The following is a 22,967-nucleotide window of genomic DNA, read 5'->3' as shown; positions in this document are numbered from 1 at the left end:
ACGTGACTGTGAGAGTCACGTCAAGAAAGACAGAAGTCTGGGGGTGAGGGGTGTCAGTCCCCGAGAAACGGTTCCTCCGAGACCCCAGAGCTGGCAGAGGCCGGTTCGTGGGGGCCTCGAGAGGCAGGCCACGGACTCCGGGCTTCAACCTCAGGATGACTGGGAGCCAGAGACAGTGTTGGGGCAGGCGTAATCCGGCAAACACTCCTTACAGGAGGTCCCAGCCTAAACCAGGAAGCTTGTCCCTCGGGATGGGGCTGACACCCCTTTTCTTGAGGCCCTGGCCGGAGTCCACGCCTCCCGTGCCGTCGGGCTAACCCAGCTGCATTCCAGCGGCCTTGTTCTGTGGAACGCAGCTTCCCCTGCCATCCCCACCCGAGGCAGACAGGAATACTTGCTTGAAGCCGGTGCATCCAATGTGACTCAAAGAATGTGACCAAGGAGAAAATACTCCAAATGTTTACTAAAAAAAAAAAAAAAAAAGCTGTCTCTTCCCCTCTTTCATCTGCGTTGCCCAGAGGAATACAGCTGCAGCTGAAAGAAATGAAGCTTTCTGCTCATGATGGATGGACGTGCAGGAGGCGGGGAGGTGGAGGAGGCAGAGGGGCAGGAGGGGGCAGCGGGAAGAGCGGGGCGGGGGGGTCAGCTCCGGGCCCCCAGCCCGCGGCCCCCCTCCCGGGAGGGCGCTCACACCTGGGGTCTCCTGTGTACGTTCTGTGAGGGCAGTGTCCACGGCTGCCTGCCCGCTGCCTTCCACACCGTGTCAGGTCAACGTCCTTGGAAAGGACCCCTGCATGCAGGGCGTTTCCCAGGAAGCGGGAGCGAAGCTGAGCTGTGATGCGGCAGCTGCAGAGGCTTCAGCTGGTCCCGTGAGTGGCTCTGGGCTGGAATGGCCCTTGAGAGGTGTCCCCAGCATCAACCAGTCATGGGCTGGGGCTGCTCTGATGAGGGGCCGTGACCGCGGGCGAGGCTGCTCCCGTGACGGGAGGACAGTTCCAGGAGGGCTGCGGCTGAGGGTGTCAGAGGCTGACTCTCCGGGAAGCCGGGCAGCGAGTGCGTCGTCCTGGAGGAGGACCTGGGGGGGGTGGCACCGTGGCGTCCAGAGCGCTCTCCGGTCCTGGCACCGTGGCCTGGGGGAGCAGCGCCATCCCGGCACACCCGCCTTCCTTCTGTTCAGCTGCATCTCGTAGTGCTACAGCCAGACTGCCTGGGTTCACGAAGCAGCCCGGCACTTCCCATCTGTGGCCCCCGGTGCCTCAGCTGCCTCACCTGTAAAATGGGGATGATGAGGCTGGATCTGCCTCATCGGGTTACCGTGCCGATTCAGCGAGTTGCTGGCTGTTAAGAGCTTGGAATGCCAGCTGATGCTGTCAGTGACTTTTATCGGAGTTGGGCACGGTTCCTGCCCTCGTGGGGCTCACAGCCTGGCAGGAGGGATGGGTGTGCAGACAGGAAGTTATGACACAGGGCAGTCTGGCATGGAGCAAGCGTGGGGCTCTGTGTGAGCAGCTGTCCCTACTCTTATCCAAGAGGAACACAGGGAGCTCGTGCAGTGCCGTCGGTAATCTAACCACCGTAATAACACAGCTGCCCTTCCTGAGGGCTCCTCCGGCCGGCACCACGCCTTTGCTCACTGGGTCCTGATGCTGCCGCCACTGGATGTGTTCTTTTGAACAAGGAGACACAGCCGAGGCCGCTGGAGGGGTGGCGCTCGCCCAGTGTCCCAGCCGGGGACTGGTCAGTGGCACGCTTGGGGTCACGAAGGAACGTGAACGAAGGGGTTACTTACAGGGCGCACGGAGCATCCCGGCTCTCCTCCGAGGGGTGCTGCAGCACCTGGGGCTGGCGGCCGTGGGGAGCCCGTACTGCCCGGGGCCTGCGGGGCAGTGGGGAGCTGTGGACTGGAGGGCGGGCAGCTGGAGGAGAGGGGCCGCTTGGCGGGAGCCGTGGCCCCAGGTAGAGGAACGGGGTAACGGCCACCACGTGGCCCTACAGGGAGGGGACCCAGGGAAGAGATGTCCCTGCCTCTTTCTCCTCCTGCCGTCCAGCCTCCCGCGGGACTCCCCACTCCTTGCTCCCCCCTGCCTGCTGGGCCTGACCAGACGCTGGAGGACAGGGAGCCTGTGGGCGCAGGGTACACAGGTGAGCCTCCAGGGCCGGAGAAGGGGGCACAGAGGTGCCCAGCACATCCAGGCCCTCAGCCTTGACTCCAGCACGGCCCCCACCTTGTGGGGCTCCTTAGGCAGACGGCATGAGGGGCCCAGCACAGGGCATGGCCGTAGCATGGGCACAGTGAGGGACACCTTCCGTCACACACAGAGGACGAAGGACCAGTGCTGGCCTCTGTTGTTGCTGGTGGTTTGGGTCACGTGCAGTTTGGAGACGAGAAACACGGGCAGCTGGGGCCTGAAGCCCTGGGAGAGGAAAGCAGCCGGCCTCGGGGACCATCCTTCTGCCCATGGCCCCGGAGTCTAGCCCAGGCAGGGCCTCCTGTGGAAAGCACACAGCCCCGGAGGAGGCGGCCCCGGCGCCCAGCAGATCGGCCCCCTGCTCTCTGTGTTCTCCCCGACGGGGCCGCCTCTCCCAGGTGGCCCGGCTGCCTCGGGTCGGGTGGGGAGTGGGTTTGGAGGAGGTTCGGGAGCCAGGTCTCCTGCTGGGGGAGGGCAGCTGGGAGCTGAGAGCGGGAGAAGGCACAGCGGCAACGCGGACGGGCAAGGACGCCGCAGGGAGTGGGGCGGGTGGGGCGAGGGCGGAGGAGGTGACCGTGGAGGCTCTCCCGTGCGGGTGGCAGCAGCGCAGACGCGCCGCAGGAGCTGGGGGTGCGGGTTACGACAGGACGGGCCTCTGCGTGTGGGAGGAGGGAGGAGGCAGGAGGCAGGGCGACGGCCCGAGCTGCTTCCGGGGGCCCACTGGCCACTCACGGTGGCCCCACGGGGACAGTCACTCCCTCGTGTCTCTGCACGACCGCACTACCCAGAGGTCAACTCCCACCCGGCAACGTCTGGGAGAACGTGCCCTCCTTGTCCCTCTGTGTCACTGTCTTCTCTCTTGGAAATCCCCCTCTGGTGCCTTCATTGTACAGGTGGGGGAAACTGGGGCCCAGAGAAGGAAAGGGGCTTGCCCGCAGCCACACAGCAATGTGGAGGCAGAAGCAGGACCAGCGCCTGCCAGCTCCTTCCACCCCACAACCCTGCCCCCGGCCCCTCCAGCACCGCGCCAGGCTCACCCCGGCATCGGCAGCATTCGTTGTGCGGAAACGAGAAGAACTCACAGGTTAGGGTCTGTAGTGTGAGATGTGCCAAGCCAGGCCCTGATAGCCCTTCTCTCCTTAATCCCCACCATTTCCTCTGAGGAAAGAATTGCTCCTACTTTACAACAAGGAGCAAGCAGATCACTGAAGAGGCTTGGGTGCCAAGTCACAGAATGCTTAGCCAGATGTGGCTTCATTGATGGGAGCTGGCTTTTTCTTGCAAAATGAAAATCTGGATGTAGTTTCTTTCAGACGTTCAACAATCTCTTCGAGGCCCAAGCTGTTTCCATCCTTCTATCTGCACATTGTCACCTTGTTGGCCTCTGGTTCTCTTGCCTCGGCATCACAAGATGGCTGCCTAAGCTCCCAGAGTCATGCTTTCACACCACAGCATACAAAGACGGAAAACAAGAAGTTGCTCTCTCAGGTCTCTCTTTTTGCCAGGTTGTTTCCTGTGTTTTGCCTCTGTGGTCAGCACCAGGCAAGCTGTGGTTAGGCCGTGGAGGGCCAGACAGGGAGTGTGCCCTGTTCCCTCTGGCTATTTCTGCCATCACCAGCATGTGGTGGCCAGAGGTGGGATTCGAAGCAGGTTCTTGGGTTACCTGGCTCTGACACTGGTGCCTTCTCCCCTGCTTCAGGCTGCCTTTTGTCACAGTGTGCTGCCATGTTGAGACTGATTCTGACTGCCTGGGTCACTGCTCGCCAGCTGGGGTGCACACGGCCCAGAACTGACCTCTCCCTGCAGAAGAGTCAGGCTGGCCAACAGTGGGGAGTCAGACGGACAGAGCAGTAGATGCCCAGCTAACCCGCAGCCTCCACCTTCAGGGCCTGGCCTCCCCAAGGTCCTCAGATCTGCTTCCTGCTGTGACTTCAAACCCGTGAACTAAGGACTGGCTATTGGGTCTATGTAAGACATCTTACTGCTCAGACGAAAGGACCTCGGGGACAGTTAGGACATTTTAGTCCATAAAGGACAGAAACCCAACTCAAGCCAGCTTAAAAACAAAGGAAATTTGTTAGTTCATGGAACTAAATGGTCCTGAGATAATGGATTCAGGGCTAGCTTGATCCAGGGTACAAACGATACTCCCAGGAACCAATTCCACACACCCCTCATTCTCTCTTTCTCAGCTCTGCTTTCTTAGACCCACATGGTTGCGAGATGCCTGTCCGTAGCTGTCCACAGCTCTGCCCTCTGTATCCCATCCTGTTCCTCTGGCAGGAAATTACCAATAGTTCTTGTCTTCTCTTCACACCAGATCCCCAGGACTCACTCTGATTGGTCCTGACTTGCCTGAGTCACCAGCCCATACCTAGCAATGACCAGAGGGAAGTGGGGTTGATGCCCAGTGGGATCTGGGGGTGATGACCCGTGGGAACTGGGAGTCGTGACCCGTGGGAACTGGGAGTGGTGATCTAGGGGTGGTGACCCGTGGGAACCGGGAGTCATGACCCGTGGGATCCGGGAGTCATGACCCGTGGGATCCGGGAGTCGTGACCCGTGGGAACTGGGAGTCGTGACACGTGGGAACTGGGGGTGGTGACCGGTGGGAACTGGGGGTGCTGACCGGTGGGAACTGGGGGTGGTGACCCGTGGGATCTGGGGGTGGTGACCCGTGGGAACTGGGGGTGGTGACCCGTGGGATCTGGGGGTGATGACCGGTGAGATCTGGGGGTGATGACCCGTGGGAACCGGGGGTGATGACCCGTGGGTTCTGGGGGTGATGACCCGTGGGCTCTGGGGGTGATGACCCGTGGGCTCTGGGGGTGATGACCCGTGGGATCTGGGGGGTGATGAGCCGTGAGATCTGGGGGTGATGACCCGTGGGATCTGGGGGTGATGACCCGTGGGATCTGGGGGTGGTGACCCGTGGGTTCTGGGGGTGGTGACCCGTGGGTTCTGGGGGTGATGACCGGTGAGATCTGGGAGTGATGACCCGTGAGATCTGGGGGTGATGACCCGTGGGATCTGGGGGTGATGACCCGTGGGATCTGGGAGTGATGACCCGTGGGAACTAGGGGTGATGACCGGTGAGATCTGGGGGTGATGACCCGTGGGATGTGGGGGTGATGACCCGTGGGAACTGGGGGTGATGACCCGTGAAATCTGGGGGTGATGACCCGTGGGATGTGGGGGTGGTGACCCGTGGGTTCTGGGGGTGGTGACCCGTGGGATCTGGGGGTGGTGACCGGTGGGAACTGGGGGTGGTGACCCGTGGGATCTGGGGGTGATGACCGGTGAGATCTGGGGGTGATGACCCGTGGGAACGGGGGGTGATGACCCGTGGGATCGGGGGGTGATGACCGGTGGGAACCGGGGATGATGACCCGTGAGATCTGGGGGTGATGACCCGTGGGATCGGGGGGGGTGATGACACGTGGGAACTGGGGGTGGTGACCGGTGGGAACTGGGGGTGGTGACCCGTGGTATCTGGGGGTGATGACACGTAGGATCTGGGGGTGGTGACCCGTGGGAACTGGGGGTGGTGACCCGTGGGATCTGGGGGTGATGACACGTGGGAACTGGGGGTGGTGACCCGTGGTATCTGGGGGTGATGACCCGTGGGATCTGGGGGTGGTGACCCGTGGTATCTGGGGGTGATGACACGTGGGAACTGGGAGTCGTGAGCGGTGAGATCTGGGGGTGATGACCCGTAGGAACTGGGGGTGATGACCCGTGGGATCTGGGGGTGATGACCCGTGGGAACTGGGGGTGATGACCGGTGAGATCTGGGAGTGATGACCCGGGGGGTCTGGTGATGACCGGTGGGAACTGGGGGTGATGACCCGTGGGATCTGGGGGTGATGACCGGTGAGATCTGGGGGTGATGACCCGTGGGAACTGGGGGTGATGACCCGTGGGATCTGGGGGTGATGACCCATGGGATCTGGGGGGTGATGACCCGTGGGATCTGGGGGTGATGACCCGTGGGAACTGGGATTCGTGACGTGTGGGATCTGGGGGTGGTGACCGGGGAACTGGGGGTGATGACCGGTGAGATCTGGGGGTGATGACCCGTAGGAACTGGGGGTGATGACCCGTGGGATCTGGGGGGTGATGACCCGTGGGATGTGGGGGTGGTGACCGGTGGGAACTGGGGGTGGTGACCCGTGGGAACTGGGGGTGATGACCCGTGGGATCTGGGGGGTGATGACCCGTGAGATCTGGGGGTGATGACCCGTGGGAACTGGGGGTGATGACCCGTGGGATCTGGGGGTGATGACCCGTGGGATCTGGGGGGTGATGACCCGTGGGATCTGGGAGTCGTGACCCGTGGGATCCGGGAGTCGTGACCCGTGGGATCCGGGAGTCGTGACCCGTGGGATCTGGGGGTGATGAAAGGTGGGAACTGGGGGTGGTGACCCGTGGGAACTGGGGGTGGTGACCCGTGGTATCTGGGGGTGGTGACCCGTGGGAACAGGGGGTGGTGACCCGTGGTGTCTGGGGGTGATAACACGTGGGAACTGAGAGTCATGACCGGTGAGATCTGGGGGTGATGACCGTGGATTCTGGGGTGATGACCCGTGGGATCCCGGAGTCGTGACCCGTGGGATCCGGGAGTGGTGACCCGTGGGAACCGGGAGTGGTGACCCGTGGGATCTGGGGGTTGGTGACCGTGGGAACTGGGGGTGACCTGTGGGATCTGGGGGTTGGTGACCGTGGGAACTGGGGGTGGTGACCCGTGGTATCTGGGGGTGATGACTGTGGGATCTGGGGGTGATGACCGGTGAGATCTGGGGGTGATGACCCGTGGGAACTGGCGGTGATGACCGGTGAGATCTGGGGGTGATGACCCGTGGGATCTGGGGGTGATGACCGGTGAGATCTGGGAGTGATGAGCCGTGGGACTGCTTTAGCGTTCGCAGCTGGGGAGAGGCTCACCGAGGAGTCAGAGTTTGCAGAGCTCGGAGGCCACGCTGCGCTCGCCGTAAAACAAGGCACAAAGAGAGGGGTGTCAGGAGTGGGAGAGGTCCGCGCTGGAGGAGTCCTGCTGGGGCTGGGCGGGGCGCCGGCAGGGCGCTCTGAGGAAGAGGTGGAAGAGGTGGCATTTGCCGAGGCCCCGGAAAGGCTGGGATGGCCCGGGCCACGCGGGATGAATGGAGGTGCATTCGTGGAGGAGGTCAGGTAGGAGGACCGGTTGCCCTGCTGGGGAAATCCTCCTGGGCTGTGTTTTTCCTGGGGACTGCAGTTTGGCGGGGAGGTGAAGGGGGGCGGTGGAATTCAACACTGGCCAACAGCTTTGGGCTTCAGTACTCAGATGTCTCTCAGAACGCCGTGGCGAGTGACAGAGGCTCCTGGTCCCAGGAGCGCCATGTGGCAGGGACGTGTGGGAGCCAGAGGTTGCTGGTCTGACCTCCCTCCCCTGAGAACCCCTCCTCCTCCAGGAAGTTCACCCCTAGATCGTCTGGGCAGCCCTGAGAGTTTGGACAGCCCAGGAGGCCAACCTTGATGGTATCTGTTGGGTGTAATGAATCAGGAATCTTTCTGGAGCCAAGTTTCTCCGGAGGCCTCTCCCAGGCCTGGGAGCCCCGCCCTGGTAATTCTGGGCTCTGGGCAGCACCTGGTACATTGTTGCCACTTCCTGGGGGGCCTGTCCGAAGGAGATTGATTTTCTTCCCTCCAGCGGTGCAGAAAATCCCTCCTACTGCTCCAGACAGGTTTGGGGCTGGGCTGGGGGACAGAGAAGCAGGGTGAGAGCAGCCCTGCCCCACCTCGTTCAGGAATCCCCACTGCAGACCCCACACCCTCCCAGGACAGGTGCTCACCGCCCACAGCCCGGCAGCCCCTCCAGTGCTGGTCAGCCTAGTGGGGACGGCTGGCATCTCACTGAGCTGGGATCTGTTGCCTACGACTCCCCTCCAGCTGGGGTCCCAGTCCCGTCCTCGGGACAGACACACAGGCCCTCCCGTTCACCCTGCCCCAGGACAGGCCTGCAGAATGTATGGGGCGGTGACCAGGACCCCAGACACTGCCTTCTCTAGACGGGGCAGCTCCAGCTCCTTTAGCCTGGGCTCTCCAGCCTCTTCCTCTCCACGTGTGCTCTGGTTCTGTCCATCTGCTGGGGCGTAGCCCAGTTCTGAAAACGCTGGAGCAAGCCCATCTCCTCTCGTATCGTGAGCGCTACACCTCTGTCACTACGGCTTCAGATGGTTGGCTTTTGAGCAGCCTCTTAGTTCCTAGTGCTCTTGGTGGTCAGTTAAAGCTTTCCATCTTTCTCAGTCTCTCCTATCTTGTGCTTCCACAGTCTTTTTTTTTTTTTTTTTTAATACCAAAAATTATAGGTGTTCGTCCTACTTCTGGCTGTTTTCAACCACACGTTTTATTTAGTCTTTGGAAGTGACTGAATCATTATCCACTGTGGACACCCAAGCTGGCTGGGGCCAGATTTCAGTGGCACCAAAAGACCCTTCTCCCTGAGAGGCCCCTCTTCCTGGCCACTCACTGTGCCCCAAATTTTCTCATCACACCCTCAACACATGCCCTTCCCCAAGCCTGGCCCCTCGTCTCAGAGCGCGGCCTCCGTCTCCATCACAGGTCCATGAGGCGCCCCTGGGCCCCGCCATCCTCCCCACCGAGTATCGCCTTCTCTTCCCTCCACTGCACCCTCTTCTTTGGAGCTGCCGTCATCTCTGGCCTGGGTGATGGGGACACTCCCTTCGGATCTCCGTCCAGCCACTCTGACTCTCTGAGCTAATTTCCACTGTCTCCGGCCTGATCTTTCAAAGTGTCAGTCAGACCTCATCACTCCCGGCACGAAAGCCCCTTGGCTCGCAGGTCCTCCAGGTGCCTCCCTGCCCCGAGCGTCCAGCCCCGCCGCCTCCCTGCCCCGTCTCTTCTCACACAGCCCCAGCCGTGCCTCCTTTGTTCCTCTCGGGGTCGGGCTGCATCCATCCCACCTCTGGGCCCTGGCGTGTGCTCTTCCCTGGTTTGAACTGCCTTTGCCCCATCCCCCTAAGTTTGGCTGATTCTTTTTTTCTTTTAATTTTTATTTTATACTGGAGTATAGTTGATTAATAATGTTGCGTAAGTCTCAGCAAAGTGGTTCAGTTATACGTATACGTGTACGTGTATCCTTTTTCAGATTCTTTTCCCATATAGGTTATTACAGAATACTGAGCAGAGTTCCCTGTGCTAGACAGTGGGTCCTTCTTGGTTATCTATTTTATTTTTTTAATGTCAGGTATTTATTCAGAAAGATTTTAGTTTCCTTTCCTTCACATTTTTACATTTCTTCACTTTTCTCAGGTTCCATAGAAATTTTTTTAAAAATATTATTCCAAGTTTGAATTTTTAAAAAAATTTTATTTTATATTGGAGTATAGTTGATTAACAATGTTGTGTTAGTTTCAGGTGTACAGCAAAGTGGTTCAGTTATACATATGCATGTATCTGTTGTTTTTCAAATTCTTTTCCCATTTACATGATTACAGAATATTGAGCAGAGTTCCCTGTGCTGTACAGTAGGTCCTTGTTGATTATCTATTTTAAATATAGCAGTATGTACATGTCAATCCCAAACTCCCAATCTATCCTTCCCCCCTGGTAACCACAAATTCGCTCTCTAATCCGTGAATCTGTTTCTGTTTTGTAAGTAAGTTCATTTGTATCATTTTAGATTCCAGATATAAGTGATATCATATGATATTTGTATTTGTCTGACTTAATTCACTTAGTATGATAATCTCCAGGTCCATCCATGTTGCCGCAAATGGCATTATTTCATTCTTTTTTATGGCTAATATTCCATCGTATATACGTAACACATCTTGTTTATCTATTCATCTGTCAATGGACATTTAGGTTGCTTCCAGGTCTTGGCTATTGTAAATAGTGCTGCTGTGGACTTTGGGGTGCATGTATCCTTTTGAACCATGTTTTTCTATGGATATATGGCCAGGAGTGGGACTGCTGGATCATGTGGTAGGTCTATTTTTAGTTTTTTAAGGAACCTCCATACTGTTTTCCATAGTGGCTACACCAGTTTACATTCCCACCAACAGTGTGGGAGGGTTCCCTTTGCTCCACACCCTCTCCAGCGTTTGTTTGTAGACTTCTTAATGATGCCCATTCTGACTGGTGTGAAGTGATAACTCACTGGAGTTCTGATTTGCATTTCTCTAATAATTAGTGACGTTGAGCAGCTTTTCATGAGCCTCTTGGCCATCTGTATGTCTTCTTTGGTGAAATGTCTATTTAGGTCTTCTGCCCATTTTTTGATTAGGTTGTTTGTTTTTTTTGATATTGAGCCGCATAAGCTGTTTGTAAATTTTGGAGATTAATCCATTGTCGGTCGCATCGTTTGCAAGTATTTTCTTCCATTCTGAGGGTTGTCTTTCGGTCTTGTTTATGGTTTCTTTTGCTGTGCTAGAGCTTTTGAGTTTCATTAGGTCCCATTTGTTTATTTTTGTTTTTATTTCCATTTCTCTAGAAGACGGGTCAAAAAGGATCTTGCTGTGATTTATGTCCTAGAATGTTCTGCCTATGTTTTCCTCTAAGAGTTTTATAGTATCCAGTCTTACATTTGCATCTTTAATCCATTGTGAGTTTACTTTTGTGCATGGTGTTAAAGAGTGTTCTAATTTCATTGTTTTACGTGTAGCTGTCCAGTTTTCCCAGCACCGGTTATTGAAGAGACTGTCTTTTCTCCATCGTATGGTCTTGAGTTTGGCTGATTCTAATATGTCCTTCCTGGTATCTGGCCCTTGCTGCAAACAGAGCAGCTCCTCCTGGGTCAAGTTTTCTTCGCTCTCTGTGTCACTCCTTCACAGCACTCACCAACTTGTAATTAGATTTGGGGGGAGTATTAATTCCATGGCTGCTTCTGGTGTGGGTCCGCAGGCTCGGAGAAGGCAGGGGCAGCATCTGCTTGTATCATGGTCCTCCCAGGGCCTCCACAGCAGGAGTGATGCCAGCAGCACACAGTAGGTGCTCGATGCAAAATGAGTGAGTGAGTGAATGAATGCTCATCAGAGCAGACACACAGTAGGTCCTTCTTTCCCCTTGCAGTTGGCCGGCACCTGTTCTACGCCAGGCTCTCTGCCCGAGGCTAGGAGGTGGAGGGGAATGTCCTGGCCACAGCCCCCCAGGAGCGTCACAGGTAGCGTTCTCCAGGAGGAGAGGCTGAGATGGAGTTCGGTCTAAGCTGTTTATTAGGGGTCAGTGAAGAGGGCGGGAGGAGCAGGACAGGGCAGAAGTGCAGCTGTGATGCTGGCCTGCAAAGCCGCGGTGGGAGTGGCCGGATCTTGGGACCCCTGCCTCTCTCTGTCCCCGGCTACAGGAAGGGCTGCAGGAATCTGGAGCTGGGACAGACCCTGCAGGATCTGACAGCTGGAGGCTGCCCTGTCCCGTGGTGTGCTGGTGCCAGGGCTTATCACTCGCAAGACGCAGTATTAAATAAATATTAGAGATTTGCAAGCTGATTGGGAAACCACTGGTAGCTTAAAATTGGCCATGGTGGGAACATTTATCCCACAGGAATTGGCAAACACTACAAAACAGGGCTTTTTTTTTTTTTTTTTTTGAGAGCCTGTTCACCAGCACATCTCTACATGTAGCTGTGAAGCAAGACCTCCCTTGAAGGGGGTTTGGGTGGTATATCTCCATGTCCACCACAGAGAGCTGCTGGCCTGGTGGGGGAAGCTAACAGGTAGATAGTCATCACAGGGACAAAGTGAAAACTACCCAGCAGCCCAGGACAGTTATGGAAACCATGAGGGAGTGAACGACTGCCCTGGCAATCAGGGAAGGCTTTGTGGAGGAGGTGACTTTTTTTCTGACAGTGTATAATATTCAAATGGTACAAAGAACAATCCTATGAAAAGTAAGGCCCCTGATACCTGGTATGCTCCCTGGAGGCAGCTACTCCTACCAGTGTCTCACGTATTCCTCCAGGAATGTTATTCTGTGTTCTTAGGAACACGCATGCACAGGTCTTTTCTGTCTCGTACAAACAGCTCCTGCTCTGCATACTTTCCTGCACCTCTGTTCTCTCCACTGTGTACCTCACTAGGAAGTACGGGGCTGCCTCATTCTCTCTGGCAGCTGCAGGACGTTCCAGTTTATCAGTGCACCATGATTTGTAGAACCAGTCCCCATTGGTGGACCTTTAGATCCTTTCGGCCTTTTGATATTTCAGATAATGCCTCTCTGAGGCTGTCATTTTACACATGCATGAGCCTCCCCGGAGGGTACATATTCTGTGGTGGAATTGTTGGGTTGAGCCTCTCTAATGGCAGTAAAGATTGGCCTTCCAGATAAGGGCCGGCAGGTGCAGAGCCCAGAGGTGGACGAAGGGGAAAGAGGACAGGCTGGGGAGTCCCGGGGTGGGCTCGTGCTTGGCTCCGCCAGGAGGAATGGTGCGCAGCGCCGGGGTCAGGGCCCAGGGCCCAGGCAACGGGCACATTCAGACTAGGAAATTCGGGAGAGTCTTACACAGAGGCTGCAGGCCACCAACTGATGAACGGGTGGGTAGAGTGCGGCACCCCCACAATGGAATATTATTCAGCCATAAAAAGGAACGAAGTGCTGACACCTGCTACACCATGGATGAACTCTGAAAGCATTATGCTGAGTGAAGGAAACGGGACACACAATAGGCCACATATCGTATGAGTCCATTTATATGAAATGTCCAGAACAGGCAAAGCTATAAAGACAGAAAGTAGGTTACTGGTTGCCGGGGACTGAGAGGAAGGGAGAAACAGGAGCGACTACTGGTGGGCGTGGGGTGTCTTCTGGGGCGATGAAAATGCTCTGAACTTAGTGGTGATGGTTGCACAGCTCTGCATATACTAAAAACCACTGAATCGTGTACTCTAAGACAGTGAATCATATGGGATGTGAACTATATTGCAACAAAGCTGTTTTGTAAAGGAGAGGTTGGGCATAAAACAAAGGACAAAGTTAAAGGAACCAAGGGGGATGGTGCAGCACCGTGGGGCTGGCACCAGGGGTCCCGCTACTCCTTAGGGAGGTCGGGCTGCTAGAACCCAGGGGGACTCGCAGAGAGGATGTGGGAGCCGTGACCTCTGTTAGAGGATCACAGCCACCCTGTGGGCCAGCAGGGAGGAGCGAGAGGAATACTAAACAGAACTTTGCTCTGCCCTCAGGGCTCCCTCCAGTGCCTTCCACTGGCCAGACTCACCTGGAAGGGGTGCGGCTGCATTCAGCCGGTGTGCCCTGGGCCAGGCCACTCACCGATAACCATCAGGGAACTAGATCAAGCTCAGGGGTGCCACCCTCTGGTCTAGCCTCCTGGGGAAGGCTGGGGAGTGCTCTGGAGAGACATATGGAGGAGATCCAGCCTGCTCTGGGGCCTTAAATCCCTTCCTTTCTCTGAGACTCAGTTTCCTCACCTGTGAAATGGGATGGATATGCCCATCTCTCAGCAGGTGTCAGACTACCAGATGCCATCAGAGCTCTGGAAACGCTGTGTGTGGGTTAGAAAGCAGTGTGGATACGAGGTCAGGATTCTCGGAGAGAGTCGGAAGCAGCCTCCTAAATCATTTAGTTCAAACCCTTGAGTTCAAAATGGGGAAACCCAGGCCCAGCGAGGACATCCAGCCAGTCAGCTGCAGAAACAGCCTAATCTTGACTCTAGAAAAACTCGCTCCTTCTCTCCTGGGATTTTTTTTTAAATGGACTATTTTTTCAGAAAAGTTTTAGGTCCACAGCAAAATTGAGGAGAAGGTACAGAGCTTTCCTGTATTACCCTCCACCCCCAAACACACACACCACACACACAGTCTCCCAGCACCAGAGTGAGTGGCGGATTTGTTACAGCCAACGTGAGGCCTTTTTAAAATCGTAAATCCTACTCCTGGCCACCACTGGCTGCCCTGTCCACACACAATAAAATCCCGTCTCCAGGCCCAAGGGGACAGGATGACTAAATGCCATGTGGTGGCCTGGATGGGATCCTGGAACAGAAAGGGGACATAAGGTGTCAACCAAGGGAATCTGAATAAAGTATGGACTTCAGTTCATAATAATAAATAAACATTAGCTCATTAATTAACTTCCCACACTAATAAGTTTACATTTACCACACTAATGTCAGATGTTAGTTATAGGGCTTCCCTGGTGGCGCAGCGGTTGAGAGTCTGCCTGCCGATGCAGGGGACACGGGTTCGAGCCCCGGTCCGGGAAGATCCCACGTGCCGCGGAGCGGCTGGGCCCGTGAGCCGTGGCCGCTGAGCCTGCGCGTCCGGAGCCTGTGCTCCGCAACGGGAGAGGCCGCGACAGTGAGAGGCCCGCATACAGCAAAACAAACCAAAAAAAGATGTTTGTTAGTCATAGGCAAAACCAGATACAGGATGTATGGGAATCCTCTGTACTATTTTCACAATTTTTCCATAAATATAAAACTTAAAAAAACACTGAATAATAATAAAAAAAATTGCACCTCCTTAACAGGGTTGGTAGAGCCTCTGGGATGGGCCCCCCTACCCGTGCCACCTGGGCACCTGCACTGTAGCCCGGTCACCGCAAGGCCTTGGCCCCGCCTCAGTCCGTCTTTCAAGGGGAGATGAAACGAGGGGACAGGTCTGGGCCGCCCTCTGCTCGGGTGTCCGCCTGCCTCCTCCCGCGCTCTCCAGCCCCGAGCCCCTTCCATCTTCTCCATCTCACTTATTCTATTATCGGAAGTGGGTGCCTGCTCCCCTCTCCCCGCAGCATGTCTTCTTTACAAGGGCGGCAGCTTAACTGGTAAAGTTAACTTAACTTAAAGTAACTTAACGGTGGCCTTAACTTTACCGAGACCCCAGTCCGTGCGCGGTGCCGGCACACAGTAGGTGCTCCGCGTGTCCCAAGCTCTTCGAGTGTAAGGCGGGCGCCCCGGAAGTCCCCCTGGGCAGCTTGGAAGCTGGGGGCCAGCCTGGCCTCACGGTGGGGGCACAGCGTGGCTTTGCCCCACACACTTCCTCTGCTGTTGTCCCCTGCTTTGGGCAAAGGGGTCGGTGCCCGTCTGGGGGACCAGCCGTGGCCAGGGCGGCTGTGATTATGCCCAGCTTAATGCGGACATAATGCGATCACTGAGGCTCTCAAAATGCAGAGCTGGCAGCATTAAGGGGCTGCGTGTCATGTGATCAGGGGCCCACACAAATGCCACCACGGCCTCAGGTCATGGGTGGCCACAGAGGAAGCGGAAGGCAGCTGCCTGCCCAGCCCGGGCGCCTGGCCCCGGCCCTGGGGCTCGTTGCTCAGGGGCCACCACCGCGGACACGTTCAGTGTCACAGACGCACAAATACAGCGCAATGCTTCTTCACGACACCCTACCAGGGACTTCTCTTTACAAAGCCAGCTTAATTAGTCTAATTCATACACTGTGCCATGCCCTCGCTCAAAGGGCGCAGGCCACGCTAATATATTCACAGATACGCGCAACCATCACCGCAATCAATTTACCCCAGGGAGAGAGATCTACACCCTCTTCGGCCGTCTCCCCCCATCTCTCCAGCCGCCCCCCAGCCCACCGGTCTACCTTCTGTCTCCATGGATGTGCCTCTTCTGGACACTGCCTATAAGTGCAGTTACACGCCACGTGCCCTTGTCTGTCTGGCTGCTTTCACTGGGCGTCATCTTCGCAAGGTCCACCCGCGGTGGGGCAGGTGCCGGCACTTCACCCCTTTTTGCGGCTGAATAACGTTCTGCTGAGTGGATGCCCTTTTTATCTATTCATCAGCTGGGTTCCTTTCTCCGTTCAGCAGTGGTCATGTGGGCTGTTTCCACTTTGGGGCTGTTTTAAAGAATGCTGCTATAAACTTTGTTTTACCCGTTTTTTATGTGGCTGTGTGTTTTCATTTCCCCTGGGTATATGCCCAGGGGGGGAACTGCTGAGGGTCTTAGGGTGCCTGAGTGGCTCCAGCAAAACGCCCCAGACTGGGTGGCAGAGAAACAGCAGAAATCGATGTCTCCCAGTTCTGGAGGCTGGGAGCCCGAGACGAGGGTTGAGTCCTGATGAGGACCCGCTTCCTGGTTCATAACTGGGGCCTTCTCACTGGGTGCTCACAAGCTGGAAGGGGCTGGGGTCTCTCCGGACCCTCTTTCATGAGGCACTAATCCCATTCACGAGGGCTTCACCCTCGGGATTTGAGAACCTCCCAAAGGCCCCACCAAATACCATCACTTTAGGGGTTAGGATTTCAACGCATGAGTTGAGGGGTGGGGAGGGGGAGACCCAGACACTGCGACCGTCACCCTGGGTCGTTTGGTACCTGTATGTTTGACCCTTTGAGGAACTGCCAGGCCGTTTCCACAGGGGCTGTACCATTTCACACTCCCACCAGCGGTGTTTGAGGGTTCGTCCCCCTTTCGCCACGTCCTCGCTAACAGCTGCTCTACCTCTATTTCCTCTCGTAGCCGTCCCCGTGGGCGTGAACTGCTGTCTCACTGGGGTGCTGATTTGCATTCCCCTGGGGCTAATGCTGTTGAGCATCTTCATGTGCTCATGGGCTACCACTGTGCCCACTGCATGGTTGTTTTATTGCGGTACGCGGGCCTCTCACTGCTGTGGCCTCTCCCGTTGCGGGGCACAGGCTCCGGACGCGCAGGCTCAGCGGCCACGGCTCACGGGCCCAGCCGCTCCGCGGCACGTGGGCTCTTCCCAGACCGGGGCACGAACCCGCGTCCCCTGCATCGGCAGGCGGACTCCCAACCACTGCGCCACCAGGGAAGCCCGGCCCACTGCATTTTTATAAATTGCAAGTATAGCTTACATGCAAAAAAGCACTCAGATCATCCATGTGGATTTAAAAGAATAATTATAAAGCACTCATATCAAGGAACAGAATATTGCCAGGACCCTAGGAGCCCCCTGGGTGATCCTCACCCACCACAGGCCCCTCAGCTCCTACCCGACGGACAACCACTGCCTTGATATTGATGACCCTCATTTCTTTACTCTCCATTGCACTCACCGCCTCTGTAGGTGCCCCTAAAAAACACAGTCCAGTTTTGCCGCCTTTGAACTTGATACACACATGAAATCATCCTGTGGAAATCGTCCACGATTGCCTCTTTCCCTCCCCACCGTATTTCTGAGGCTGACCTCTGCTGCCGTGGCGGGTCACGGTCGCTGCCCTCGAGTGTCCCGTTGAGCTCACACGCCTCCGCTTACCCATTTTACCGCGGATGGACATCAGAGCATGCCCAGCTTGGAGCCACAGTGAACGCGGATGCTCTGAACATCCCTGAACCTGTTTCCTGTGCACACACGCATATGATTCTCTAGGGCACACATCGTGGAAGGGACACTTCCGAGTCACAGCTCTGCACCTCAGCTTTCCAGGTGCTCTGGGGCCTCACCCACACTCAGTGTCAGAATCTGTTCTCAATGCCCCCTGCCCCCAGGCGTCCGTGTTGGAGTCTCTGACGCACTAAGATCGACCAGCCAGGCGTGAGGCCACAGAAACGCCTGCCCACCTCTGCGCCCGGCACACATCACACCTCTGCACCTCGCTCTTCCCCACGCTTTTTAGGCCAACACGGAAAGGTGACGTTTGGGAACTCTCTCCTCACTGATGACCCAAAGGGACATCTGTGTGACTTGGGGGTCTCCTCACCCACCACCAGCTGCACGTGTGTGGAGGCTGCAGGACAGTATGTGCTCTGTCGCTCTAGGTGTCCTGGAACCAGACATTCAGCTGGCCAGAATCCATCCCTGTCCCCGAACACTCTGGATGCCCCGGCCTCGCTGGCTTGTTTGAGTGCAGACACTGTGGTCTTCCCTTCTGTCGAGTATACCGACCAGCACTGGTCACCTCCTCCTGGAAGCTGAGCATCTAGGGTTGGGAGGACCCCGGACATGGGCCCATCCTTGGAGACGGCACTCTTATCTTGTCACCTCTGTGTCACCAGCACAGGCCCAGACCCAGAGGCAGAACTAATGGCTATTTGGGGGATATCTGATGTTGTTCCAGCCCTCTAACTTTTGTCAGAAGAGATGGAATTGCCTTCACTCCGTGTCCACTGAAGGCAACTGAGGCCCAGAGAGGGGGTGTGACAATCCCAAGGTCACACAGCAAGTAAGCAGCCACCAAGCACTTGATTCGCACCCCTTGGCAGTAAGACCCTCGTTCCCGAACACCTCACAGACCAGCTCTAGGAGTTAGCCGAGCCTCGGTTTTTGCCTTGTTGAATGGAGTCACACTAACTGCGTGGAGTTAAATAAGACGCCACGTGTGACAGCACGGACCCAGTGTGTGCTGGGCACAGGGCACAAATGGATGTCTAGTCACTTACTCCCTCCTTCACTTATTCGTTCCCTATGCAACAGGCAAAGGCAGTCGGGCAGCCTGGATGAGGAACCGGGAAAGTGACCCAGAAACCACGCTCACGAATACGTCCCCATCCCAGGGCCTGGCACACAACAGCAAGTGTCCATTAGGATGAAATCGGGCTGAAGATGAGGAGGAAGTAGGAGAAGCTTTAGTTCCAAAAACGCCTCCTTACACATTACATATAGTTTTTTTAAAAAAACAGAAAGAAAGGAGGGAAGGGAAAAATTGGAAGAAAAAAAAAAAAACCAAAACCCTGAAAGCAATATAAATATCTTGTACTATGGGGGGTTTGGTAAATGGTGTCTTCTTTTATTGCTGGGATATTCCAAAGCAGGGGTCGGCAAAATCCAGCACGTGGACCATCTCTGGCCCACTGCCTATATGTGTAAATAAAGATGAAGTGAAAACCCGCCATGAGCTTTGCCTGTCCTTGAACTTCCTATCAGTGGAATCACACAGTACATTCTCTTTTGCATCCAGCTCCGTTCACGAAACATTACACGTTAGAGATCTGAGCTTCGTGTGTGTGTCAGAAGCTCACGCTCATTTCTGCCCAGCGCCTCTCACCGGAGGATTATAACGCGGTGCCACCGTCCTCCCCGTTCTGCACGCGGGGCAGCTGCAGCTCTGCCGAAGCAAGGTGCCTGAGGGCACACAGCGGGTTCATGTTAGATCTGGGACTGAAACCCGGGGCCCGACTCTGTGCTTTTCACTCCCTGTACGACGCTGCCCCTCGTGCTGCGATGATGCCTGAGGGGTGCTGGGAGCTCAGAGGAAGGAAAACATCACGCAGGCTGGGAGCCAGGGGAGGTGCAATCAGAGTCAGGGTTCCCAGACTCAGATGTCCATAGGGCCTGGCAGCTGCCCCAAGCGATCAAAGCAGATGACCTCTGCAAAAGCATAGCGTGCGGTCAGGGACGCGACAGGGAGCGGTAAGGACTGTGGCAGGTTGAGGGGTGCCGACCCGTGAGGGAGGCGGTGCTGATAAAACTCCAGGTATCGTGCCCTGCGATGACGCTGGCTGCGGGAGCCGGAGGCAGCCGGACTGCGGGGCTGGCCTCTGTGGCCAGCAGGTCAGCGCCCAGCTGCACTGGCTATGAAATAATTTGAGTGTCACTCCAGAGTAGCCAGATGCCCTTTCTGTTTGCCAACAAACCAGGCAGCCTGTCTTTGAAAGTCTCCTGGTTTTTAAATGTTGGTTCAAAAATGGTTTTCAGCCTGTGCAGCGCCGAGAGAACCGAGGTGCGGTCTGGACCGGCCTGCACTGACCTCAGCACCGGCACGAGGCCCACTGAGGGTGGGCTGGCAGGGAGGGAGGCGAGTCCCGGGGAAGGCACGGCGCAGAGGCTGCAGACGAGAGTGGTTCGGAGCCAGGTCTCAGTTTCCTGCACCCGAAAGAAAAACGCACGCCCAACCCAGCCAGGCGGGGCAGGGTGTGGGCGGGCCAGGGGCCCCACTCGGCCGGCCACGCAGTGACACACTGTGCTCTCCCTGCCACCCCCGCAGATCCTGGAGGAGAACATGAAGCTGGAGTGTAAGTGCCACGGCGTGTCGGGCTCGTGCACCACCAAGACCTGCTGGACCACGCTGCCGCAGTTCCGCGAGCTGGGCTACGTGCTCAAGGGCAAGTACAACGAGGCTGTCCACGTGGAGCCCGTGCGCGCCAGCCGCAACAAGCGGCCCACCTTCCTGAAGATCAAGAAGCCACTGTCCTACCGCAAGCCCATGGACACCGACCTGGTGTACATCGAGAAGTCGCCCAACTACTGCGAGGAGGACCCGGTGACGGGCAGCGTGGGCACGCAGGGCCGAGCCTGCAACAAGACGGCCGCCCAGGCCAGCGGCTGCGACCTCATGTGCTGCGGCCGCGGCTACAACACCCACCAGTACGCCCGCGTGTGGCAGTGCAACTGCAAGTTCCACTGGTGCTGCTACGTCAAGTGCAACACGTGCAGCGAGCGCACCGAGGTCTACACGTGCAAGTGAGCGGCGGGGCAGCGGCCCCCCCGGCGGCACGCGGGGCGGCGAGGACCGGACGCTCTCCGCGCCGCGGGCACGGCCCGGACCTCTGCAGCTGCGCTGAGCTTGTCTTGTCTGCTGTGGGGTCCCCCGCGGGGGACCCTCCAGGGCCCCGAGTTGACCACGCCACACCCAGCGCCGCTCCCTCGGCCCCAGACGCCGCCCGGGGCCTCCTTGGCCGGAGCAGAGCCTTCGCACCGGAAACTCTGGACTCCGGGGCCTCAAAAGAGCAATATTTAACAATTTATTCTGATAAAAAATAATATTAATTTATTTAATTAAAAAGAACCCTTCCACCTCGTCGGGATCCGTTTTCTGCAATCGAAGTGGACCGCTTGCTTTCCTGTGGGATAATTCTGTCGCTATAGGACAAGGAGCCGAGCAGAACTGTACATAGTGATTCTTTCTGCAGATACTTCTACTAGCTGATCTCGCAAGTCCCCCCTTGCCGCCCGAGATGTGTAAGCGCAAGGGCAGACATCCTGTATACCTACGTAGACATATACACACACACACACACTTATATTTTTTTGCTGTTTGCTGCTAATTCTCCAGAGATTTAAGCTGGTCCAGAAACGGAGACGTTTTCCGGGATACGTTTCCCATCCTGCAGTCCTCCCCAGCTCCAACGTCACCATTAGAAAAGTCCAGTTTGGAATACGTAGGGAGAGGAAAGGTGATACTAAAACTCCCAGCAGTTTCCATCTTTTGGAAAGTGAGCCACTGGATAAGAGAGAATATTTTGTAAGAGACTATTTTTATATGAATATTTTATTTATATTGAGTCTGCCTGTATCATTCCGTGGCTGGTGCTTCTTAATTCCAGTACTCCCTTTGGGGTGAGGAGGGGCACGGCCTGGGCAGGGGGTGAGCCCCACGGGGACCCCCACATGGCTGGGTTCTCAAGTTCTGTTGGCCCCGTGGGCAGAAGCGGCCCCAGGTGCCTGGGCTGCCGTGTCATCGGTAACCCTAGCAAGGAAGCAGGTCCCTGGCCGCAGCCTGTCGAGCTCAGGCCTTTCGAGCGGGGACCTCGAGTTGAGCCACGGAAGTGGACAGGCTCCCGCCCTCGGCATCACGTGACCGTCACAGGGACGGGTCGTCGTCACTCAGCAGAAGCCAGCTAAGGGATCCCGCTCCTCACCAGGCTGCCCTGCCTTTGCCGTGTATCCTCAGTTATGGGGCAGCAGAGCTGGGGCGAGGGGTCCCACGAGCAGCAGTGAGTTAGTGGATGGGGGGTTGGTGTCATGGTCCCAGGGCAGAGAGAGGTGTGGATGAGGCCTCTCTACACTGGCTCCACCTACATCCAGTGCCTCTCAGTCCAGGAGGGTGTGGTGTCCTAATGTGTGTCCATTTGCATTTCCGTGTGTGTGTGTGTGTGTGTGTGAGAGAGAGAGAGAGAGAGAGAGAGAGAGAGAGAAAGAGAGAGAGAGAGAGAGAGAGAGAGAGAGAGAGAGAGGGAGAGAGAGAGAGAGAGAGACCTTGAGGACCCTCGGGGTTGCCATGTGACGGCACCCTCGAGCACCTCCCGGGTGCTGATGTGTGTACGTCTTGTGTGCTCCTGCGTGTACACAGCTATCTGTGTATCTCTCTCCACGCGCCTGGGAGATTCAGGGTGCTGTGTGCCCGAGCATCTGCTGGTGCCGGGTTGTCTCTGCTTGCGGTTGACGGCTTGTGGTGTGAAGCAGACAGCGGGGACCTTTGGAGACCGCGTTGAGCCACCAAGAGATGGCACCTCTGAACTACGTGCCCACAGACACTGATGAAACTCAGATACCTCTGAGACCACAGCCCCGTGGCCCCCCGCACTGGGAGCCCCCCAGTGTCTAAGCTGTGTTGGACTCCCCAATGTTAGCACTGGGCCTGGATCACAGCATATGGACAAATAAAATGGCTGGACAGTTGGTTGCCTTCTTCCCTTGGACCATTTTTTTCTTCTTTACATGGGTGTCAGAATGGGTATGCATGTAAACGGATGAGCGGGTGGACGGGTGAGCGAGTGGATGGATAATGGATGGGTGGGTCAGTGGATGGGTAGATGGATGGACAGATGAGTGAGTAGATGGTGGACGGATAACTGGATGGATAATGGATGGGTGGGTAGGTGTGTGGGTCAGTGGATGGATGGGTGGGTGGGTGGGTGGGTGGATGGATGGAATAATGAATGGGTGGGAAAGTGGATGGGCTGATGGATGAATGGATAGGTAGATGGATGGATGAGTGAGTGGATGGGTGGTTGGATAGATGGATGGGTAATGCATGAGTGGGTAAGTGCATGGGTCAGTGAATGGTGGATGGATGGATGGACGGATGGATACATGGATGAGAGGGTGGATGGATAAGTGGATAGATAGATGGTTGGATAATGGACGGATGGGTGAGTGGGTGGGTTGGTAGATGGGTAGATGGATGTGTGGATGG

At 56.4% G+C, this 22,967-nt stretch overlaps 1 protein-coding gene across 1 annotated transcript in view; it reads left to right on the top strand.

Annotated features, from left to right (window-relative positions):
* Window positions 1-22,450, top strand: part of WNT7A (Wnt family member 7A) — a 70,214-nt gene extending 47,764 nt beyond the window's left edge. Inside the window, exon 4 of the mRNA XM_059075389.2 lies at window positions 20,037-22,450. Within this exon, the coding sequence (XP_058931372.1) occupies window positions 20,037-20,516 (480 nt within the window). The 3' untranslated portion in view covers window positions 20,517-22,450. The remainder of the gene's footprint in view (window positions 1-20,036) is intronic.
* The last annotated feature ends 517 nt before the right edge of the window (window positions 22,451-22,967 follow it).

Source organism: Kogia breviceps, chromosome 10 (genome assembly GCF_026419965.1).
Source record: "Kogia breviceps isolate mKogBre1 chromosome 10, mKogBre1 haplotype 1, whole genome shotgun sequence".
Lineage (NCBI taxonomy): Eukaryota > Metazoa > Chordata > Mammalia > Artiodactyla > Physeteridae > Kogia > Kogia breviceps.
Note: the sequence above shows the minus strand (reverse complement) of the source record. Positions and strands in the feature narration are given on the sequence as shown.